Genomic DNA, 23,085 nt, shown 5'->3' with positions numbered 1-23,085 from the left:
GTGTGTGCTGCAGCAGACAGACTTCCTGGAAAAGGCGGGGTGAGGGCGGGGGCCGGTTCTAAGCTGGCCCTAGGGGACGGGGAAAGGTTCTGTGGGCCCTTCCCCCAGCTGGGGCTCTCCTTACCAGTTCCCAGGGTGACAGTTCAGTCTTGAAACTGAAAGCTAAGATGAAGAAAGAGCACAAACCACATGGCCCAGAGACGGTCCTCTCCAGTGCGCACTGGCTGCCTGCCTGGCATTGGTGGCAGGGCAGTGACAGGTCTAGGCCCACCTGCCTCTTGTCTCCAGGCTCTCTGGAGGCATGGCAGAGCCTGGGAATCCCATCTTACCCTGTCCTCACACCGTACAACCCCCACAGGATACTTCTTCCCCTGGAACTTCTACTCTTCAGAGCTAAGTGCCCCTCCCCCATGCACCCGAGGTAAACCAAGGCAGGCAGCATCTGGAGAAACATCCTGTATATCTCCATGTCCCTGAGCTCTGGAATTCTTCCCAGCCCAAGGGAATTAATTGTAGGAATACCTGGTGCTGTACCCCCATCCATGAGATCCTGGAGCAGAGGGTAGGGAGAGCCCAATGTCTCTTTCCTAGACGGGGGCAGAAGCGGGAGGGAGGCTGAGAGTGTCTGCGGTCAGGTCAGATGCAGATACTGGTCACCCAGACAGGGTCTCTTGACATCGAAAGTGCTCCGTTCACTTCCTCTTTTCCCTTCCTTACCTGTCTCTGCGTGTCTTGCTTTCCCTGTGGCTATTATCCTGGTTCAACAACTATCCTGGGAACAGAGGTGAAGGAAGATAACTTACCGTACACTTCCCCTTCTCTCCCTAGGTCCATCCTGCAGTTGGCCCAGCCTATCATGCATCCTTGTACCTAGCTTAGACCACCTCCTCCTCCTGGTCTCACCTCCCCTGGTTTCGCTGTGGTCCCGTTCCGGTGGCACATAGCAGCTCTTTGTTGGAAGATTCCCCGAAGCCCCAGAGGGCCCTACAGACCCCGCTGTCAGCTCTGAGACCCAGCATGGCTGTTACCCTGAAGCCCAACGACATGGTCTTTGAGTTTGCAAGCAACGGGATGGATGATATCTGCCAGGTAGGATCCTAGATGCAGAGCCTGGCCAGCCCATGAAAAATGGCCTAATAGACACAATCAGCATGCCAGACAGAACTGTGCACTGATTCACTCACTTTCATGGCCCACTAGCAGAGAGCAGCTGCTTAGCATATCAGCCAGCAGGGGACGGCAGGGGAAGTGGGGAGGGATAGCTGAGTACACAGCTAGACAGACGCCAACCCTTGTTCTCATTTCAAATCAACCTTCTTGCTCACTTCATCCACCTCCCCAGTGTCAGTGAGAAACCTGTTGGCACGAGCACACACAAAGGAGTGAGCACCACCCTCTGAGACCACAGGGCAAAGTCCAACTCCTGGCACCTGCATACCTGTGTGTCTGGCCCAGTTGTTGGGTCTTCTGGACTTGTCCTTTTGGCCTCCATCTGAGCATGAGGGATAAAATGGAAACGGGTCTTCCGATTGGAGGGAGTTGGCACCCCGGGGCCAGAGAGAATGTACAGCAGGTAGGGTGTTTGCCTTGCATGCAGCTGACCCACGTTTGATCCCCAGCACCGTATATGGTCCCCTGAGTACCATAAGGAGCCCAGAGTAAGTCCTGAGCCCTGCTGGATGTGACCCCCCAAACAAAAACAAATAAAAGTACTGAAAAGGACAAATCCCAGGTCTCTGCTGTGCCAGACCTTCTCCTGCACAGGGACATTCAGATGTACCCACAGGGTACACTGATTGCTCCCCTCCTCTCTTTCTCCAAACTGGAGAAGTGGCTCCCAGGTCCAGAGGATGGATTTAATAGGGTAGTAGAAGCTACGACTCCTGAATTCTAATCGCACTTTGGCTCCAGTATCTTCTGGGCCAGTCCTGCTCTCGACTGTCTGCCACTTCTCTCTTTTTATCAAAAGAACAACCTGTTGATTTTTCTTTAAGGGTACTACAGCCTAATTGGCAAGATCTCTATCCTCAGTCCTTTATTTTTTGTCTTTTTGGGTCACACCCAGAGATGCTCAGGGATTAATCCCTGGCTCTGTACTCAGGAATTACTCCGCTTTTGTTTGGAATTCATATGGATGGCGGGGATGGATCCCAGGTCGGCTGCTTGCAAGGCAAACACCCTACCCCCCTCCCTGTGCTGTCACTCCAGCCCAAATCTTCAGTTCCTTGTGAGGCCAGAAATTTTGGTCCAAATCTTAGTACCTACCAGAGGCTGCCCCCTAGCGGGATGTGAGCACACAGCGCATTCTATACAGCTCCCTCTTGCTGGCCTCTAAATAGCAGGGGAGCAGAAGGGAGGAAAATCCAACCTTTCCTGTTTCTCAGTCTGATGATCATTCCTCACTTCTTTTTACTGCTTTTTTTTGGGGGGTCACACTTGGCAATGCACAGGGGTTACTCCTGGCTCTGCACTCAGGAGTTACCCCTGGCGGTGCTCAGGGGACCATATGGGATGCTGGGAATCGAACCCGGGTAGGCCGCATGCAAGGCAAATGCCCTACCCACTGTGCTATCTCTCCAGCCCCTCCTCACGTCTTTTTAATCCTTTCCGCAACCATTAATATTTGTTTATTTATTTGCTTTTTTGGGTCACACCTGGCGATACACAGGGGTTACTCCTGGCTCATGCACTCAGGAATTACTCCTGGCGGTGTTCGGGGGACCATATGGGATGCTGAGAATCAAACACGGGTCGGGTGCATGCAAGGCAAATGCCCTACCTGCTGTGCTATCATTCCAACCCCAAGCAACCATTAATATTTATTCTTCATACTTTTTGGTCTGTTTGGGGGCAACACCGGCAATGCTCAGGGATTACTCTGGCTTTGCACTCTGGAATTATTCCTGGCAGTGCATGGAGAACCATATGGGATGCTGGGAATGGAACCTGGGTCAGCTGCATGCAAGGCAAGTGCCCTACCCACTATACTACCACTCTGGTCCTGTTTATGTTCTTTATAGACACACTATATATGTATATGTGTAGGTATTTTTCCTGTTGGAGATCAGATCCACAGTCTCACATGTGCCAGGCAAGTACTTTATTCCAAGCTACCTCTCTGGGCCTCAGAGAAGCTAACGTTTTGTTTGGGGGACACACCCAGGTCCTCTGGGACTACTCCTAGCTGAGTGGTTAGGGAGACTGTGGAGTGCCAAGGATCAAACACGGTCTTCCCGCATGCAAAATATGCTACTACTCCTAGCTGAGTGTTAGGGAGACTGTGGAGTGCCAAGGATCAAACACGGTCTTCCCGCATGCAAAATATGCACTCTGACCATTTGACCTATTTCCCTAGTCCCAATAAAAACTATTCTTTTTGTTGCTGTTGTTTTGGGGTTTGAGGTCACACCTGGCAGTGCTCAGGGGTTACTCCTGGCTCTGCGCTCAGGAATTACTCCTGGCGATCTCAGGGGATCATACGTGATGGCCGGGGATCAAACTTGGGTTGGTTGAATGCAAGGCAAATACCTTACCCACTGTGCTATTGCTCTAGCTCCCTAGAGGCTAATCTTACCTCCCTATCCACATCTGAGCAGCACTCCCATCTAAAGAGAAGCTCAAGGCCTCCTTCAATTCCCTTCCCTTCTCCTTTTTATGGATAATACCACCCATTCTTTTTTTCTGTCATACTGGCCTTGGAGAAAGAAGTGTGCCTCTTCTTTGCCAGGGTCACCCCTACCCCATACTTAATCTCTTCTTGTCTGCCTCCTTTAACACCCTGCACCATCTGATACCCATACTGCTCTTACATCAGATCTCCTGGCTCCTCAGGCCTCTGTAGAGTCTGTAGAGCCTCTTCAGGCCTCTGCAATTCTACATTGTTGAGGGATTTTGGAGCCACATCTAGAGGTGCTCAGGGCTTACTCCTAGAAATGATATTAAGAGCTGGGGCTCGAACCATGGTCAGTTGTGTGCAAAGTAAATGCTCTGTCTCCTGTACTATCTTTCTCTCTGGCCCCTACATTTTTTTGGTTTTTTGGGTCACACCCGGCAACGCACAGGGGTTACTCCTGGCTTTACACTCAGGAATTACTCCTGGTGGTGCTCAGAGTACCATATGGGATGCTGAGAATCAAACCTGGGTCGGTCGCGTGCAAGGCAAACGTCCTACCCACTGTACTATCGCTCCAGCCCCTGGTCCCTACATTTTTGTTTTACTTTGGAGCTATATCTGTGCTCAGGGATTACTCTCAGTTCTGTGCTGGGGATCGTGCTGGGGGAATCATGCAGTGCTGGAGGGTGAACCCAGGTCTCCTGTATACAAAGCATGCCTTCAGCTCATTGAGCTATCTCTCTGACTTGACTTCCCCAACTCTAAATGAAAAGCTTTTCAGGTCAGAGAGATAGTACAGTGGGTAGGGCACATTCCTTGCACACCCAAGTTCAACCCCTGGTACCACATATAATTCCCCAAGCCTGCCAGGAGTGATCGCTGAGTGCAGAGCCAGGAATGGTCCAATAAAGAAAAGGAAAGAAGAATAACTTCTTCCCTTTCCTCCCATCTCCTGAACTCCTTCTCTCCAGCACAGGCTCCACCTGTGTTTACTTTCTCACCTCATATATCTGATATTTTAAGAAATTATTTCATTGCAAAGTGCATCATGAATACAAGAGTAGATAAATCGTGTGTGTATGTAATATCGAGGAGAAAATAATTCTGTTGGTGTTGAACAAAATGATGTTGACCTACTTTTGTTAAATGTTGCTTCTTTTAAAGTTACTGTTTCCGAGCCAGAGTGATAGTACAGTGGATAGGGCACTTGCCTTGCACATGGCCAACAGGGGTATCCCATGTGGTCCCCTGAGCCCATCAGAAGTGATCTCTGAGCAGAGAGCCAGGAGGAAGACCTGAACACGGCCCAGTGTGCCCCCCCCAAAAAAAACCAGGAAAAGTTCCAGCTCTTAAGAAATTATAGAGGATGTTAAATGAGGACTTATTTTATATTTGTTTATTAATAACTATAAAATGAGCACTGTAAACTCACCACTCAGCATAAGAAATAAGATATCAGGGCACTGGGGCTGGAGAGATAGATAGCACAGCAGGTAGGGCGTTTGCCTTGCACGCAGCCGACCCAGGTACAACTCCCAGCATCCCCTATGGTCCCCTGAGCATCGCCAGGAGTAATTCCTGAGCGCAGAGCCAGGAGTAACCCCTGTGCATCGCCAGGTGTGACCCAAAAAAAAAGCAAAAAAAATAAATATCAGGGCACTGGAGAGATAGTACAGCAGGTAGGATGCTTGCCTTGTACACAGCCAACCCAGGTTCTATCTTTAGTAGCCCATATCCCCGATCCCCGCCAGAGGTGATTCTTAAGTACAGAGGCAGGAGTAAGTCTTGAGCACTGCCAGATGTGCCCTAAAACAAAGAACAAAATAAGACCACCAATCTCTGGATGCCTCTGATACCTGAAAGACTTGAGGAGAACCTACTCTATGCCAGGCTCTGTTCCAAACACCATATGCATATTAATCTTTTAAAGAAATCCTGTGGATGCTGGAGAGATAATACTGCAGGTAAGACATTTGTCTTGCATGCAGCTGACCCAGGTTAGATTCCCCGAACCCCCATATGGCCCCTGAGCTCACCAGGAGTGATCCCTGAGTACAGAGTCAGAAGTAAACCCTGAGCATAGCTGGGTGTGGCCCAAAAACCAAGAAAGAAAGAAAATCCCGTAGGAGGATTTTGCCTATATCCTCAGGGGGTATAGTTGAGAGCTAGAGCACATGCCTTGCACAAGTGAGGCCCTGGCTCTATCCTTGGCACTGCATAGAGAAAACTCTATTGAAAGTGCCCATGGGGGGCTGGAGTAATAGCACAGTGAGTAGGGCATTTGCCTTCCACGCAGCCAACATGGCTGACCCTGGTTCAATTCCCAGCATCCCATATGGTCCCCTGAGCACCGCCAGGGGTGATTCCTGAGTGCATGAGCCAGGAGTAACCCCTGAACATTGCTGGGTGTGACCCAAAAAGCAAAAAAAAAAAAAAAAAAGAAAGTGCCCATGGGATCAATAACATGATTGTTTTGAATTGGGGGGATTGAAATCTCAGATTGTCTTTTTAGCAACAAATATTGTCAGCTATTTTCCTTTATAATTAATTGGTTGTGATAGAGTTAAAGTCTATTTTTGGGTGGGAGTCACAACCAGGGATGCTCAGAGGTTACTCCTAGCTCTGCACTCAGGAATCACTTATAGCGAGGTTGGGAGACTACATGGGATGCCAAGGATTGAACCCAGATTGGCCGTGTGCAAGGCAAGCACCCTACCCACTGTACTATCTCTCCGGCCCTCTAAAGTCTATGGTATTGATGTACTGTACCCTGCCACCCAAAGTGCCCATGGTTCTCCACCACGGTCTTTATGTCACCCCTTGTGTGGTCATCATCACCCCTTTCCCCTGATTGACTCAACTTCATAAATGAGGGAACCAATGCACAGAAAGCATCAGTCCCTTGCCCAAGATGATATTGCTAATGAGTAGCCAAGCTTGGTCTCAAACCAGGCAGTCTGGCACTAGATTAATGCAGTCCAGTAGAAATTGGTAAGATGCAAGAATTCTGGGGAATGCTGTTCAGTCTGGGGTTACCAGTTACATGTGGCTCTGGAACACCTGAACTATGGGTAGGGCAGCTATAATTTCTTTTGTTGGAGGTTGGGGGACACATGGGGGCATAGATCAGGATTTAATCCTGGATCTGTGCTCAGAGATGGCTCCTTGGCGAGGCTCGGGGGACCATATAGAGTGCCAAGGATCAAACTCAGGTTGGCTACATGCAAGACAAGTGTCCTAGCCACTGTACCTCTGCTCCAGCCCCTAGAATTTTTCATCTTTAAAAAACATAATGTAGGAGGGCTGGAGAAACGGGGCAGGAGTAAGACACTTGCATTGCATGCAGCTGACTCTGGTGCCATGTACTACCAGGAGTGAGCTCTGAGCACTGCTGGGTCTGGCCCCAGACCCCATCCAAAGATAAATTAATTTAAAATAATGTTATTTACATTTAATTCGGTTACATAAGTAAGTTACTGACTATTGTATTAGACATCTAATGAATCTGATTGCTGTTATGCCTCTGATCTTCAACACTGACATCATTTGTAATATAAGGCCTGGGACCCCAACGGCCTCCCAAACTTCTCCATTCAGGGGACCAAACTCAAGGGGTGGGTTTTTTTGATCCTCCAGAAAGGAGAGACTGTGTCAAAGTTTTAAAGAAAGAACATTTGCAAAGTGTAAAAAAGGAGAAAAACATCAGATGTCCCAGGACCAAAGGAAAAGAAAAAACATAGTAACAAAATCTTGGTATATTTCCTTCTATAAATTCCTTTTATTTTGAGGAGAGTTTGGGGCTACCCCAAGCAATGCTCTGGAGCTTACTTCCAGCTCTGTGCTCAAGAGTCACTCCGTATTGTGCTTGGGGGCCATGTGGTGCGACCAGAGATTGAACCAGGGTCAGCTGCATACAAGGCCAACACCTTACTCTGGTTCTATCTCTGTGGCCTAATGTGTTTTTTTCAACTATTTGCAATCATGCTCTTTTATAAATTTAACTTTCTTTGCTTTTGCAACAACTGTGTTCTCTAGGGGTAGAGTTCTCCTCCTGTTCTTATCCACGCCAAGGGATTTAGCGACCGCCCTTTTAGCTCTTGGACACATAGTTCTGAATCCCTGATCGACATCTCCATTTCAGATATGTCCAAGGTACCTCAAACTCACGTTACCTAGCAACATCCCTCTTCTCTTTCCTCCAAACCTTGATCTTTGCCCTCGTGGGTTCCCTCCTTCCTCTTTAGCATGAACAGTGTCCCCATGTAGCCATAGAGTCAAGCTAAAATTCCTCTCCCCCTCTTCAGGTGGGGCCCAGGCTCTTACCTTTCCACCTCTCTCTTTGTTGTTTTTTTTTGGGGGGGTTTGGGGGCCATACCTGGCAGTGTTCAGGGCTTACTCCTGGCTCTGCACTCAAGGATCACTACTGGCAGGCTCAGAGGATCATACGCAGTGCTGGGGATTGAATCCCGGTTGGCCAGTGAAAGGCATGTGCCCTTTCACTATCGCTCAGGCCCCATCCACCTCTCTAGTTTATAACTATTTTTCTGTCTTCACTGGACACAGGCTGAGTCCCCAGATAGCAATCGTTTATTTAAGCTGGTACACGGAGTCCCTCACCTGGCTATCCAGCAGCTTTTGCCATTGACTGTTCCTTTCTCATTTGGCCTAATGAGCTTGCCAGAGTCTAGACAAAGCCCCAAATCAGCCGCCAGTTGACCTGTAACTGCTGCCAATCAAGACTGGCCGTGGGAGCTCAGTTCAGTGCCAGCGCCCTTCATCAACAGCCCATTCAGGGCTTCCTCTAGTGAGGTTGGGCCACAGCACTGTCAGCCCAGTCCCTTAAAGGCTGCAAGCGTAAGGAATTGCCAGAAGAGCCAGATTCTGATGGGGAACGAGGGGTTGGCGGGTGTTTGAACGGGAGGTGGCGGGCGGAGTAGAGGACTGAAGCCAATCCCTGTCTTCTCCATAGCTGGAAGACCCCTCGGTGTTCCCTGCAGTGATCGTGGAGCAGGTCCCCTACCCTGAGTTACTGCATCTGTACTCGGGCCTGGATCTGGAAGACAGTCACAATAGCATCCTCACAGATGGGACCTTTTGCATGACGCAGGATCAGATCCTGGAGGGCAGTATTTTGCTGACAGGTCTGTTCCCTTCCGGGTAGGAAAAGCAGGCAAGGAAGTGGGTACTGTCATCAGGGAAGAGTGGTCACCCCCCCATGGCTTCTTGTGACCCTCATACAGCATGAAGCGGACCCAACTACAGTTAAAAAGTAGGTAGGGTGCTTAGGACAAGCCAAAGGAAGTGCCACTTCACACCACAGGAGGGAATGGGTGAAATGGGTTCAGGATCTTCAGGGATGGACTGGAACAATGAGGAGAAAAGACCAGCTTAGGTGATGGGTGGGGGAGAGACAGTGCAGTCAGGGACTCCTAGAACCAGCCTCTTAGCTGACCTGGGTGGTGGTTTTACCCCCTTGTCCTAGGCTATAAGATAACTTTTCTTCTTTCCCTGTCACCCCTCCATTCTGGAACCTGAAACCAGATGAAAATGAGACCATTACACATGGCCCGCCAGCCAGTGAAGTCCTGCTCAGTGACGACTCTCCCAGCAACCTCCTGGATGAGAAGCAGATATGTAAGCTCGGACCCTGGGGCCTACAGTCACATCCCCAAAAGTTCCATTAAAAAAAGTCCCATCCGTACAGGGGCCCTGAGGTGCCCGGACATGTGGGCCTCAGGGCCCGCTCATCTGACTCATTTAGATCAAGAAGTTCTTGGTCCTGGACTGGGAGGGCGCAGGTGAGAAGTTCAAACTAGAAAAAGATGCCCCTGTGACTTCCGGCCCCGCCCCCCAATTCGAAAATGAAGGTAAAATGTGCTGGGGTTGCAAATAGGCCTCCTTTCACGATGCAGATCGGCCATATGAAGTACACTCATAAATCTATTGTCACTATCTTGTGAACTCTTTTCGTCATTCTCATCTAAAACTTTGTCTCCATTAAATATGAATTCTTCACTACCTTAGCCCCTGGGAGACATTTTTAGTCCCCCGCCCTCCTCTCCTCTCTCTCTTTCCTCTCCCTTCCCCTCTTCTCCCCTCCCACCCCTCCTCTCTACTCTTCTCCCCTCCCAACCCTCCTCTCCACTCTTCTCTCTCCCCTCCCCTCTTCTCCCCTCCCACCCCTCCACTCCCCTTTTCTCCCCTCCCACCCCTCCACTCCACTCTTCTCCCCTCCCACCCCTCCTCTCCACTCTTCTCTCTTCCCTCCCCTCTTCTCCCCTCCCACCCCTCCACTCCACTCTTCTCCCCTCCCACTCCTCAACTCCCCTTTCTCCCCTCCCACCCCTCCACTCCACTCTTCTCCCCTCCCACCCCTCCTCTCCACTCTTCTCTCTTCCCTCCCCTCTTCTCCCCTCCCACCCCTCCACTCCACTCTTCTCCCCTCCCACCCCTCCACTCCCCTTTTCTCCCCTCCCACCCCTCCACTCCACTCTTCTCCCCTCCCACCCCTCCTCTCCACTCTTCTCTCTTCCCTCCCCTCTTCTCCCCTCCCACCCCTCCACTCCACTCTTCTCCCCTCCCACCCCTCAACTCCCCTTTTCTCCCCTCCCACCCCTCCACTCCACTCTTCTCCCCTCCCACGCCTCCACTCCACTCTTCTCCCCTCCCACCCCTCCTCTCTGCTCTTCTCTCTCCCCTCCCCTCTTCTCCCCTCCCACCCCTCTACTCTACTCTTCTCCCCTCCCACCCCTCCACTCCATTCTTCTCCCCTCCCACCCCTCCTCTCCACTCTTCTCTCTCCCCTCCCCTCTTTTCCCCTCCCACCCTTCCTCTCCCCTCTTCTCCCCTCCCACCCCTCCACTCCACTCTTCTCCCCTCCCACCCCTCCTCTCCACTCTTCTCTCTCCCCTCCCCTCTTCTCCCCTCCCACCCCTACACTCCACTCTTCTCCCCTACCACCCCTCCACTCCACTCTTCTCCCCTCCCACCCCTCCTCTCCGCTCTTCTCTCTCCCCTCCCCTCTTCTCCCCTCCCACCCCTCCACTCCACTCTTCTCCCCTCCCACCCCTCCACTCCCCTTTTCTCCCCTCCCACCCCTCCACTCCACTCTTCTCCCCTCCCACCCCTCCTCTCCACTCTTCTCTCTTCCCTCCCCTCTTCTCCCCTCCCACCCCTCCACTCCACTTTTCTCCCCTCCCACCCCTCAACTCCCCTTTTCTCCCCTCCCACCCCTCCACTCCACTCTTCTCCCCTCCCACCCCTCCTCTCCACTCTTCTCTCTTCCCTCCCCTCTTCTCCCCTCCCACCCCTCCACTCCACTCTTCTCCCCTCCCACCCCTCAACTCCCCTTTTCTCCCCTCCCACCCCTCCACTCCACTCTTCTCCCCTCCCACGCCTCCACTCCACTCTTCTCCCCTCCCACCCCTCCTCTCTGCTCTTCTCTCTCCCCTCCCCTCTTCTCCCCTCCCACCCCTCTACTCTACTCTTCTCCCCTCCCACCCCTCCACTCCACTCTTCTCCCCTCCCACCCCTCCTCTCCACTCTTCTCTCTTCCCTCCCCTCTTCTCCCCTCCCACCCCTCCACTCCACTCTTCTCCCCTCCCACCCCTCAACTCCCCTTTTCTCCCCTCCCACCCCTCCACTCCACTCTTCTCCCCTCCCACGCCTCCACTCCACTCTTCTCCCCTCCCACCCCTCCTCTCTGCTCTTCTCTCTCCCCTCCCCTCTTCTCCCCTCCCACCCCTCTACTCTACTCTTCTCCCCTCCCACCCCTCCACTCCATTCTTCTCCCCTCCCACCCCTCCTCTCCACTCTTCTCTCTCCCCTCCCCTCTTTTCCCCTCCCACCCTTCCTCTCCCCTCTTCTCCCCTCCCACCCCTCCACTCCACTCTTCTCCCCTCCCACCCCTCCTCTCCACTCTTCTCTCTCCCCTCCCCTCTTCTCCCCTCCCACCCCTACACTCCACTCTTCTCCCCTACCACCCCTCCACTCCACTCTTCTCCCCTCCCACCCCTCCTCTCCGCTCTTCTCTCTCCCCTCCCCTCTTCTCCCCTCCCACCCCTCCACTCCACTCTTCTCCCCTCCCACCCCTCCACTCCCCTTTTCTCCCCTCCCACCCCTCCACTCCACTCTTCTCCCCTCCCACCCCTCCTCTCCACTCTTCTCTCTTCCCTCCCCTCTTCTCCCCTCCCACCCCTCCACTCCACTTTTCTCCCCTCCCACCCCTCAACTCCCCTTTTCTCCCCTCCCACCCCTCCACTCCACTCTTCTCCCCTCCCACCCCTCCTCTCCACTCTTCTCTCTTCCCTCCCCTCTTCTCCCCTCCCACCCCTCCACTCCACTCTTCTCCCCTCCCACCCCTCAACTCCCCTTTTCTCCCCTCCCACCCCTCCACTCCACTCTTCTCCCCTCCCACGCCTCCACTCCACTCTTCTCCCCTCCCACCCCTCCTCTGCTCTTCTCTCTCCCCTCCCCTCTTCTCCCCTCCCACCCCTCTACTCTACTCTTCTCCCCTCCCACCCCTCCACTCCATTCTTCTCCCCTCCCACCCCTCCTCTCCACTCTTCTCTCTCCCCTCCCCTCTTTTCCCCTCCCACCCTTCCTCTCCCCTCTTCTCCCCTCCCACCCCTCCACTCCACTCTTCTCCCCTCCCACCCCTCCTCTCCACTCTTCTCTCTCCCCTCCCCTCTTCTCCCCTCCCACCCCTCCACTCCACTCTTCTCCCCTACCACCCCTCCACTCCACTCTTCTCCCCTCCCACCCCTCCTCTCCGCTCTTCTCTCTCCCCTCCCCTCTTCTCCCCTCCCACCCCTCCACTCCCCTCTTCTCCCCTCCCACCCCTCCACTCCCCTTTTCTCCCCTCCCACCCCTCCTCTCCACTCTTCTCTATCCCCTCCCCTCTTCTCTCCTCCACCTTCGCTCCCCAGCTCTTTCCTCCCTTTCTCAACTCTCCTAACCCCTCTCCACCTCTCCCTTCCCCTTTCCTAGCCTCTCCCCTCCCTCTCCTCTCTCCTCTCCTCTCCTCTCCTCCCCTCCCCTCCCCTCCTCTACCCTCCCCTCCTCTACCCTCCCCTCCCTTCCCCTCTCCTCTCCTCTCCTCTCCTCTCCTCTCCTCTCCTCTCCTCTCCTCTCCTCTCCTCTCCTTTCCTCTTGTCTCCTCTCTTCTCCTCTCTCCTCTCCCCTTACTTCCCTTCGTGCCCTCCTCCCCTCTTCTCTCTCAGGATTCAACCCAGGTCTCCCGCTTGCAAGGCAAATGTACTGTTACTCAGTTCTACTCATTTTTTCTTCTCTTTTATGTCTCGGATTATGACTCTTGGTGCCCTCGGGGTAACGGGACCCATAGAGTGAGACCCATGCCACTTAGCATGGTCCTCTCAAGGTGTGTCCGCACTGGGGCCTGGGTCGAGCTTGCCTTCCTCTGTTGGGGAGTCAGCAGGGGAGTGGGCACTTTCCAGACTACCTGCTTTCCGGCTTGGTTCCGCAACAAGACTCTGGAGTGGGGCTAATTTAGCCTGGTTCCAGGCTTGGAACATCCACCTTGCACCCTCCAGTTCTTGGAGGCCAGCCCCTCCCTCTCCAGAATGCTCCCCCAGCCTCCAAACCTGTGGGAGTTAAGAGCCTCTTCTCGAGGGGGGTATAGGGAAATAACAGGGATCGAGTACATTCTAAAACTGCAGATGGAGAGACTTGGCATTTCTCATCCCAGCTCAGTGATTAATAGTCATTCAAGAATCAACCCGAGTGCAGGGACCGGCCGAGTCGCTGTGGGCACCAGGCCAGCCACGCCTGGCTGCTTTGCTCAGCGTCAAAGCACAGGAATGTGGACTCCATGCCATCTATGCCCGCTTTTGAATTGAAAGTGAGACAATAACAAAATCAAGGTGGCTCTCTACCCTGGCTGTTGCCTGGTACTCACTCCCCGCTGGCAAGGGTGGTGGTGTCTGGAAATGTGGCTGCTGGGATTGGGGGGCGGGGGCTCTCTTGCCATAGACCTGCGCATGGTGTGCAGAGTGAAGGCCTCTGGCCTCCCTGAGACCCTCCTGTTCTCTAACCAGTGCTGGGGACACACCCTCCTCCACCCCCCAGCATCCCCTCCCCCCAGGCCCCCTGCTCCTTATGGGGTCCCAGCCACATCAGACCTCTGTTCCCACAGTCAGCACCACCGAAATGCTGCCAGATGCAGACCCTCCTGACACGGTCAGTCTGCCCAGCTGCCTCTTTCCTGCCTCTGAGCCCAGTGCTGGTAGCCAGGTGGAGCACTCTGCGCAAGAGAACATCACCGACCAGAGCGCCAAGACCAATCTCAAATCCAAGAAAAGAAGTAAGCGCGAGAGGATGAATGCAGAACGACGAGTGAGCGAGAAAGCGAGAGAATGATAGAGCAAGAGATCACAGGGGAGGGGGACAGGGAGAAAGAACACGAAAGAGGCTGGAGAGACAGAAACAGTGGGGCGGAGTGATTGCCTTGCACACAGCTCACCTGGGTTCAATCCCTAACACCGCATAGGGTCCCCTGAGCAGAGCCTGGTGTGGCTCCCCACCCCCCCCCAAAAAAAAGAAAGAGTGAGAAAGTACTGAGTGAGAGAGAGAGAGAAGGCATCGAGAGAGGGAGAGCAAGGGAGTGAGAGAATGTGTGTGTGTCCACTGACTGGCACAGGAGACCCTAGGGGTGGTGGGGGGAAGTTCAATCTGATGAACAGGACGATGTGCGACTTTGTGCCGTGGGGGATGGACAGAGATCCGCTATATTTTTATTTAGTGTTGCTTTTTGGGTCACACCCGGCGATGCTCAGGGGTTACCCCTGGCTCTTCACTCAGGAATCACTCCTGGCGGTGCTCAGGGGACCATATGGGATGCTGGGAATCGAACCCAGGTCAGCTGCACGCAAGGCAAACGAACGCCCTACTCGCTGTGCTATCACTCCAGCTCCGGCCCCCGCTTTTAAACCTGGCCTCATCGGTTAGCTTGTCAGCCCTGCATCTGTGCCAGCTCTTCCAGAGCTGCCCATGACACCAGCGGCTTGAAGCCTAGGCTGGGTGTTCGCCGACAGGGCTGGGACCCCTGTGTGCTGGGGGTGGGGTGGGGGTGCCTTCAGACCATGCACTTATCTTCTCTCTGCGTAGTTTATGGAGCTGCGGCTGTATATGGAAGAGGACTTTGGGCTTTCCCAAGCCCTGTTGTTATTGATTTACTCAGGCCATGGCTGGTCGATAATGCCTCGTCAGCGTGGCAGCCCAAGCGTACCTGCACGCCACTGACGCAGCTTAATGGTGCCTTTGGCCTCTCCACACAGAGGCCTCAGGCTGGAGAGAGCGCACAGCCAGTAGGGCACTTGCCTGCAAGCAGCCAACCGGGGCCCAATCCCCAACAGCCCCGGGGTCCTCCAAGCTCCACCAGGAATGTTCCCTGAGCACAGAGTCAGGAGTAAGCCCTGTGTGAAAGCTCTCAGCAAAAAAAAAAAAAAAAAAACCCAATAAAACCAAATCGAAAAAAAACTACCCGAGGTCTGGTCTCACCTGGGGGCTCGTTTGTAAACAGCAGCTCTCAGCTCTTCCTGAAAACTAAGACAGGCCGTTGGGAGTGGACTAGTAAGGGCACGCTGAGGGCAGCCACAGTGGATGGCGACCTGACTCTTTCCTGGTCTACCTTTTTGCAAGCAACTTGGGGGACTGCCTCGTGAGTGGCTACCCTCTGGCCCTCACTGGGCTCTATTCCTCCTGCTCTCTCCCCCCCCCCCACAGTCCGGAAGACCAGAAGCAGCCGTAGCACCTCACCGGTCACTGACCCCAGCATCCCCATCCGCAAGAAGACCAAGGATGGCAAAGGTATGGCTGAGTGCCGTGGGGGGGGGGGGGGCGGCTGGGCTGCTGTGGGAGGAGAACCCTCACTGCCTGCCCCCACTGCAGGCAGCACCATCTATCTGTGGGAATTCCTCCTGGCACTGCTGCAAGACCGGAACACCTGTCCTAAGTACATCAAGTGGACTCAGCGCGAGAAAGGCATCTTCAAGCTTGTGGACTCCAAGGCCGTATCCAAGCTGTGGGGGAAACAGAAGAATAAACCAGACATGAATTACGAGACCATGGGGCGTGCACTGAGGTAGGAACTCCAGAGGAGTAGGGAGGCGTCCGAGCTTTGGGAAGATTTCCCTCTCTCGATAGTGCAGCAGGCAGGGTGCGGGCCACGCATGCGGCCAGCCTGGATTTGATGCCTGAAATCCCATATAGTCCCCCCCACCGCGACACTGCCAGGAATGATTCCCGAGTGTAGAGCCAGGAGTAACCTCTGAGCATCGCCGGGTCTGTGGCTCAAAAACCAAAACCCAAGACCCAAAAAAGCAAGGTCTGACTTTTTGCTTCACAATGGCATGATTTTATTTGTTTTGTGAAGCAGGAACATTTTTATTGAATGGAGCTTACTTAGACATGGCAGGGCTGAGAGAGGAATGGAATGCACGCTCAAGAGAGAACACAGGCGGGGCTGGAGCAATGGCACAGTGGATACAGCCTTTGCCTTGCACGTGACTGACCCGGGTTCGATTCCCAGCATCCCATATGGTCCCTGGAGCACGCCAGGAGTGATTTCTGAGTGCAGAGCCAGGAGGAACCCCTGAGCATTGCCAGCAGGAGTGATTCCTGAGTGCAGAGCCAGGAGTAACCCCTGAGCATCGCTGGGTGTGACCCAAAAAGGAAAAAAATAAAAGAGAACACAGGCTTCTCCAGCGTGGCAGCAGGCAAGCCAAGAAACAGACACACAAGTGAGATACGTGTTCGAGGGAGAACACGGGCTGGAGGAGCAAGCTGTTATTGCGTTTTTGTCAAAGGACTGTCATGTACAAAGTTACCGATAGTTAGATTTTAGACATGTCATATTCTACCACTGATCCCATCACCAGTGTCAACTTCCCTCCACAGGTGTTCCTAGGTTTTCCCTTGAGGTGCCCCCAGTGTGCATCCTTGACAGGCACATTATAAAGGGTGGTGGCTGTCGTTTCCATTTCGTATTTTCAGTGTTGTTGATTCTGTAGTCTGGACATAGAGCTAGAGCGCTTCCCTGCAAGACTGATGGACCCACAGCCCTTGACCCTCGTTCCTTCCATATTTCCCTTCCTCATCTCCATAATTGCCTCCTCGGTCCCTCTCATTTTAATGGAGATCCCTGTACACCTTCCCTGCCAGTCCCCGTGGTGCCAGGGATGGAAGCCAGGGTCTCCTGCACGAGAGGTTTGTCCCACACCATTGAGCTCCCCCAAGGCCCCACTTCAGCTCCTCCCTCAAGGAAGAGTCCTGTGCAGTACTTGCCCCTAAGTTCACTGCCCACTCCCTTAGGAAGGAGAAACACACCCCCACTTTGTGTTTCAATTCCAGCCTTTCTCTTTTTATAGAGAAAGAACTTTGGGGATGATGGCTTCCCAAGTGGTGCTTAGGAGGCTCAGAGGGGGGGCCCTGGGTGATTCTTGGGGAGTGCTCAGGCATGTGGTGCTGCTTGGATCCTGTAGTGTTGGAGTTTCCTAGGCCACCCAGGCAGTTCTGGCAGCCTCCAAGGCTACACCTGGTGATAGCCAAGGGGCCATGTGGTGCCGGGAATTGAACTGGGGTCAGTCACCTGCAAGGTCAGCCACCACCAGCCTTAAACTCCCTGGCCCCTGGAGTGAAAATGTTTAGGGTCTCTTGCACATTCTGTAGCTCAGAGCCAGTCTAGGCAGAGGGGTATTGCTGAGCCCCATCATTGTCCACCCGCCAACACACACCCCACTCATGGCCTATCCTCTTCCACGATCCAGGATAAAGGCTAGCATTGGGAGACTGACATCTGGGGGACTGTTTTGAGTCCTCTGCAGGGAAGATTTCAGAAATGTCCTTAATGGGGGCCGGAGCAATATGAAGCAGGTAGGGTATTTGCCTGACTTGGCCAAACCAGATTCAACCCTTGACATCCCATGTGGTACCCCAAGACAGCCAGACGTGATCCCTAAGTGCGGAACCAGGAGAAGCCTTTGAGCCCTGCCCGGTATGACCCAAAAACCAAAAAAAGAAAAGAAAAAACCTTAAAATCTCTCAATTTCCTTTATTGGCTGGGTCCCGCCCTCCCTTGCCTCCAGCGCCCACATGACTTTTCCTAGTCAGCCTTGGCTAACACACTGCTCCCACTCCTGTCTCACCAGATATTACTACCAAAGAGGCATTCTGACCAAGGTGGAAGGGCAGAGGCTGGTGTACCAGTTTAAGGAGATGCCCAAGGATCTTGTGGTGATCGAGGATGAAGAGGAAGGAAGTGTGGTCCCGGGAGCCTCCCCAGCCGTGACCACTGCCTCCACCAGCTCAGCCCGGCGGGGCTCTAAGGCCAAAGGCAGCTCCCCGGCGGCCAAGAGGAGCCCCTGTTGGGAAAAGGTGTCAGATCAGCAGGTTGGTCTCCGGCCATCTGCGAGTCTGGAATTGGAACTTTCTCCAGACAGTGAGATCCCCACTACCTCCACCACGCTCGTCACTGCAGCCAACACCCAGGCCACCTTCACCAGAGCCATGAGGTAAAGAGACCCCAGGTTGCTCTATCCCTGCACTCCCTTGGGTTGGTGGTTGGGGAGGGGGCACTTCCCCACTTCTGGCCCAACTCTGCTGTGTTTCCTGTGCCCTGGGTTGTCAGAGGGTCACTTGTTGGCAAAGTGACTTGCTTAAGGCCATACCCCAAAGGAAGGGTGAAGGCGTCGTTTGATCTGGGCTGGGGGGTTGGAGTGGGGCCGGTTTCTGTCACCAACAGGGGCTCTTGTGATTACCCTATAGTGCTCCCCAAGTAGATACCAGGGGCTCCATACCTGGGCCCACCCCCAAGACTCCCCAACTCCAGAAAAGAGCACCAGAAACATGTTACCAAGACGCCAGCTGCCTCTCTCAGGACCTCCAGGTGCACCCGGAAAGTTCTCCCTACATCTCATCCACACGAAGGTGCCTCTGATTTTCCTGGGAAAGGTGGGGTTTGGTCTGGGTTCCATGTGTGGGCCTGTCACTCACCCTGCTGGCGCAGGCCACGAGGGCAGGCAGCAAGTGCAACGGCATGGCACCCGGATGCCAACAAGAGCCAGAGCATAGCACAGTGGGTAGGGTCCTTGCCTTACACACAGCTACCCGGGTTCGATCCCTGACATCCCATGAGGTCCTCGAAGGACCCTCCAGGAGTGATCCCTGAGTGCAAGAGCCAGCAGAAAATCCTGAGCACCACCTGTGTGGTCCACGAACAAAACAAACCAGATGGGTGATCCCAGCTCTCTGGAATCCCCATTTTCTCAAGCTGGAAAACCAGATGATGAGTGGTCAGCCCATGATTGGCATACCACTGATCAGTCACTGTGCCAGTCATGGCATACTACCGGTCATTGGCATGCCACCCCCACCCCCGCCCCTGAAACCAACCCCAGAAAGGAAACTCCCTCCTCTGGTCTTAACCAACTCCGGTCCCCCTTCTCTGTTCTCTACAGCACCTCAGTGCCCAGCAACATCCACCTGGGCGTGGCCCCCGTGAGCTCGGGCCCGGGCCTGACCCTGCAGACCATCCCGCTGACCACAGTGCTGACCAGGGCGCCCCCTGTCGTCACCTCCACAGCCCCACAACTGGTGCTGCAGACTGTGCCAACCTGCGCCACGTTCAAGGACACTTTCACTTTGCAGGCGTCTTTTCCCGTGAATGCCACCTTCCAAGAGAGCCAGGTGGCAGCACGGGGGGCCCCACTGATTCTCAGTGGCCTCCCTCAAATTCTGACCAACCACCCGACCACCGTGGCCAACACCTCGTCTGTGGGGGTCACCCCCACCAGGCCCAACGCTCAGTCCCCTGGGACTGTCATTGCGGCCTTCATCAGGACTTGTGGCACCCCAGCGACGGTCCCTAGGGTCAAGGAGGGGCCTACCTCCTACGTGCAGGGCATGGTGACTGGGACCCCGGTGGAGGGTCTCCTGGTTCCAGAAGAAACCCTGAGAGAGCTCCTCAGAGAGCAGGTTCACTTCCAGCCAGCGTCTGCCCCTGTGATTGCCAGGGCTTCCCACACTCCGAGCCTGGTGGGCACCCCAAATCTCTCTCCTCCCAACCACCCCACGGTTGGGTTGACCCCGGTGGCTGAACTTGAGCTGGCTTCTGGCTCTGGGTCGCTGTTAATGACTGAGCCCAGTGTGGTCCCACCTGGGAGCCTGCTGACCCAAGCAGCAACCCCAGCTCCCCACTCTCCATTCAACCCCACTTCCCTCATTAAGAGGGATCCCCACAGCCTGTAAGTGGTGGGGTCGCTGATGAAAAGCACCAGGACAAGATTGAGCAGCGTTTTCAGATGGTGAAGACTCATACAGCCTGACTTTTGTAGCAGCCTAGCCTAGACTTACACTTCGCTTGGTTATTGCTATCTCAGATCCTGGTTCCTCTCCCTTAACTTTGCATTTCATTCAGTTATGGCTGTCTCAGATCTTGGTTCTACTTGTCTGGCCTTGCATTTCAGTCTGTTATCGCCAACTCGGATCTTGGTTCTACTAGTCTAGCCTTTTACTTCAGTCAGTTATTGATATCTTGGATCTGGGTTCTACTAGCTTAACTTTGCGTTTCAGTGAGTTATTGATATCTCAGATTTTGGTTCCTCTAGTCTAACCTAGCACTTGAGTCAGTTATTGCTATCTCAGATCTTGGTTCCTCTAAGCTAAACCTTGCATTTCAGTGGGTTATTGATATCTCAGATCTCTGTTCATCATCAGAGCCACGTCCTGCCATGCCCCCTAGTTTGAGTATTCCTGGAATCTGAGCCCGGCCTTTGAGAGCCGGAGTTGATGCGTTCTTGTGAGGCTTCCCCTCGCAATGGAGGGAGAAAGAGTTTGTGAAGTTTGCGGTTAGTGCAGGCATTCGGTGGGAAGCGGCCTCTGGCCTGAATGGCTTCACCACCTCCGTTCCCTCCACAGGGAACTTACTATCCCATATGTGAATCTGTGTTTGTGTGTGTGGACTTGTGTTTTCTGTTTTCTGTTTCTTGAGGAGGACAGGGACGGGGGTTGCTGGGAGTCTTGGGCGGGGGGGGGGGAGGGAGGGGTGTGTTGTTGAGCCCATCGAAGAGATTGTTGTTTTAGGGATATTGTTCTTCTAGTTCCTTTTGTATGACCCAAGATTTGGTTTCTCGGAGACGCTGAGGGACAGACTGAAACTGCGTCCCCCCAAGTTGGAGAAATGTCACAGAGTTAGAGCCAGCTCAGGGTAGGTAGAAGAGCTTTGGGGCTGCGTGTTTGGTGGAGGACACACAGCTCTAAGGGGCCAGGAGAAGGCTGGGTGGGACCAAAATGCAGAGAGAAGGAAGCGAGCACCTTGGAACCTTGGCTGGCACCAGCCACAGGGCCCAGATCGAGGGGGGCTTGCTTGTTTGTGGATCAGCTTAGGCATCAGCCTTCATGGCACTCTGCCTTTTTCCCCCCACATCCTCGCCCCCCCCCCCCCGCTCTTGATTAGTTTCATAGCTTTGGCCAACCCACCCACTCTCTCAAGGCCTGCAGCAGGTTGCAGCAGGCCTGCAACCCTTTCTGCGGCCTGTGCCCCTAAGCCAACTTCCTCCGGTGTATCCGCTTCCTGCCTAGCCACTTGGCTCAAATACTTCGCCAAGTTGCTCTTCTTTATTTCTCCTAGTTACCACCCTTGCCATCCTCATCCTCCACCCCCCCCCATCCCGCCTTGTTCACACCCAGTCAGCGCCCAACCCGGAACGGAACCTTCTCTGACTGTTCGCCCGTCTGAGGACGCACAGTCAGCCATCTCCAGCACTTGGGCCGAAGGTGCCTTTTTTTCTAATGAAAAGCCATTCACCATGACCAATTCCTGATGGTGGGTCAATCAGCCCAGGGTGGGTCCATCCAGGAGCGTGTCGACCCCAATTCCCTCATTAAGAGGGAACCCAGTAACTTCTGGGGAGAGGGTCACCTGTCAAATATCAGGCACTGAGGCATGTCCTGGCTTGGTGAAGGACAGTCCTGACCCCTCTCACCCCTATTCCCTAGAGCTCAGCACCTGGAGGTCCCTCACTTCTTCCTAGTGATACTGAATGTCCTCCGCCTCATGGAGTGAGACACTACTTTCCTCTGCCACCCAAGCCAACACCACGACTCTCTGCCCACCCCTTCTCACCTATTCCTCAGACTCGTCTGTAGCTTTCCCCCCTCGTATTGGCAGAGCAGTCACACCCAAAGAGCTTTTGCACCAAAAATGGATGTCCATGAACTGGGCCACCATCTCCTGGACCTTCCAAGCGTGAACTTAGGGAGTCACTGACCACTGGCCCATCCCCTTCTGAAGCCCATCACAGTATGCAAAGTTTCATACACTCCAGACCTTTCCCTGCTGTTCATCAATTCTCCAGCCCACCTCTCCCGCCTCACCCTGCACGCAGTCCCTATATGCGACCTGCTTCCCTTTGCCCTTCCCCTGCCTGCACCAGTCAGGACACCACTTCTCCCTCTACTGCAGTGCCCATAGGGGGTTCCTCATTGCCTGTAGATTGGTGATTCTCCGAACTCGAACCCTCTGCTTTGTTCTGGTCTGGATGCTGAGCATGGAGATTTTTCTTTGTGGAGTCTTGAGACATTGCAGGAGTCCTGCAGAAGGAGGGGGCTATGGCACTTCGGGGCTCACAGCAATCATTGAAGAAGGTTCTTTTCCCCCCTCACTTTGCTCCCTGCCCCCAAGGATTTTGTACTTGGCAGCCCTATCTTTCTGTTCCCTTCTCTTTCCGCCAGTCTCTAGTCATCTGCGCTTTTGTTTGAGGGGACCCACACGTTGTATCCATCCTTCATCTCCCTTCTGGACTCTGCACACCTACACCAGCCTCTGTTGAGTTGTGTTCAGCAGCAACATTAGCTACTGTTTGGTAACAAGTGAACAAAAGCCTGTGACATCTCCTCCATTTAATTTAAAAAACTGTTACTTAATATAGCTTAAAAATGGGGAGACAAATAGTTCCCTTCTAGGGGAGCAGGGTAGTGGACTGTGTTTTTCCACAGATGGGGCACACTACAAAATAGTGAGCATCAGCTAACGGTTACATGGTTACTACTGGAGCTGGTGGAACACAGAGACCAAAAAAAGTGGAGGGACTTGACAACTCTGAACCTCTTTCTGCACTGGCGCTCACCACCAGGTGCCCCACTACTCACAATCTGTCCATCCTGGCCTGGGTGCCCTCATGGTACCCTCACCCCTGGTTTTAGCATCCATGATTTGTTACTTCAAGCATCCTTTACCCCTAAAGAAACTTCCCTGTCCAGTTTCTTTCCTACTCAAAGTGTTAAACTGGCGAGTCCGATAAACCGCGCTGAGATGGTGAGCCCCGAGGGCTAGAAGAACCTCGGGAGACAGGTTCAGTGTAACCGGGGAGATGGGCAGCAACATCCCTTCCTTGGCCGTGGTTTGATGGAGTCAAGAGGACTCGTCCTCCGCCCGCCAGCAATCAATTCATTGCTCC

The 23,085-nt window shown here is 53.7% G+C and overlaps 1 protein-coding gene across 1 annotated transcript; it reads left to right on the top strand.

Moving 5' to 3' along the window:
- The first annotated feature begins 1,017 nt into the window (after positions 1–1,017).
- On the top strand, positions 1,018–19,876 carry ELF4 (E74 like ETS transcription factor 4). Its single transcript, XM_056107762.1, has 8 exons — positions 1,018–1,089; positions 8,583–8,754; positions 9,155–9,247; positions 13,767–13,934; positions 15,356–15,439; positions 15,521–15,713; positions 17,779–18,141; positions 19,087–19,876. The coding sequence occupies exons 1-8, from the start codon at positions 1,018–1,020 to the stop codon at positions 19,874–19,876; spliced, it is 1,935 nt and encodes a 644-aa protein (XP_055963737.1).
- Positions 19,877–23,085: the final 3,209 nt, after the last annotated feature.

The sequence above is a fragment of the Sorex fumeus genome, unplaced genomic scaffold (assembly GCF_029834395.1).
Source record: "Sorex fumeus unplaced genomic scaffold, SorFum_2.1 ptg000171l, whole genome shotgun sequence".
In the NCBI taxonomy this organism is placed as follows: Eukaryota; Metazoa; Chordata; class Mammalia; order Eulipotyphla; family Soricidae; genus Sorex; species Sorex fumeus.
The sequence above is the reverse complement of the archived record's forward strand: the minus strand, read 5'-3'. Positions and strand labels throughout refer to the sequence as shown.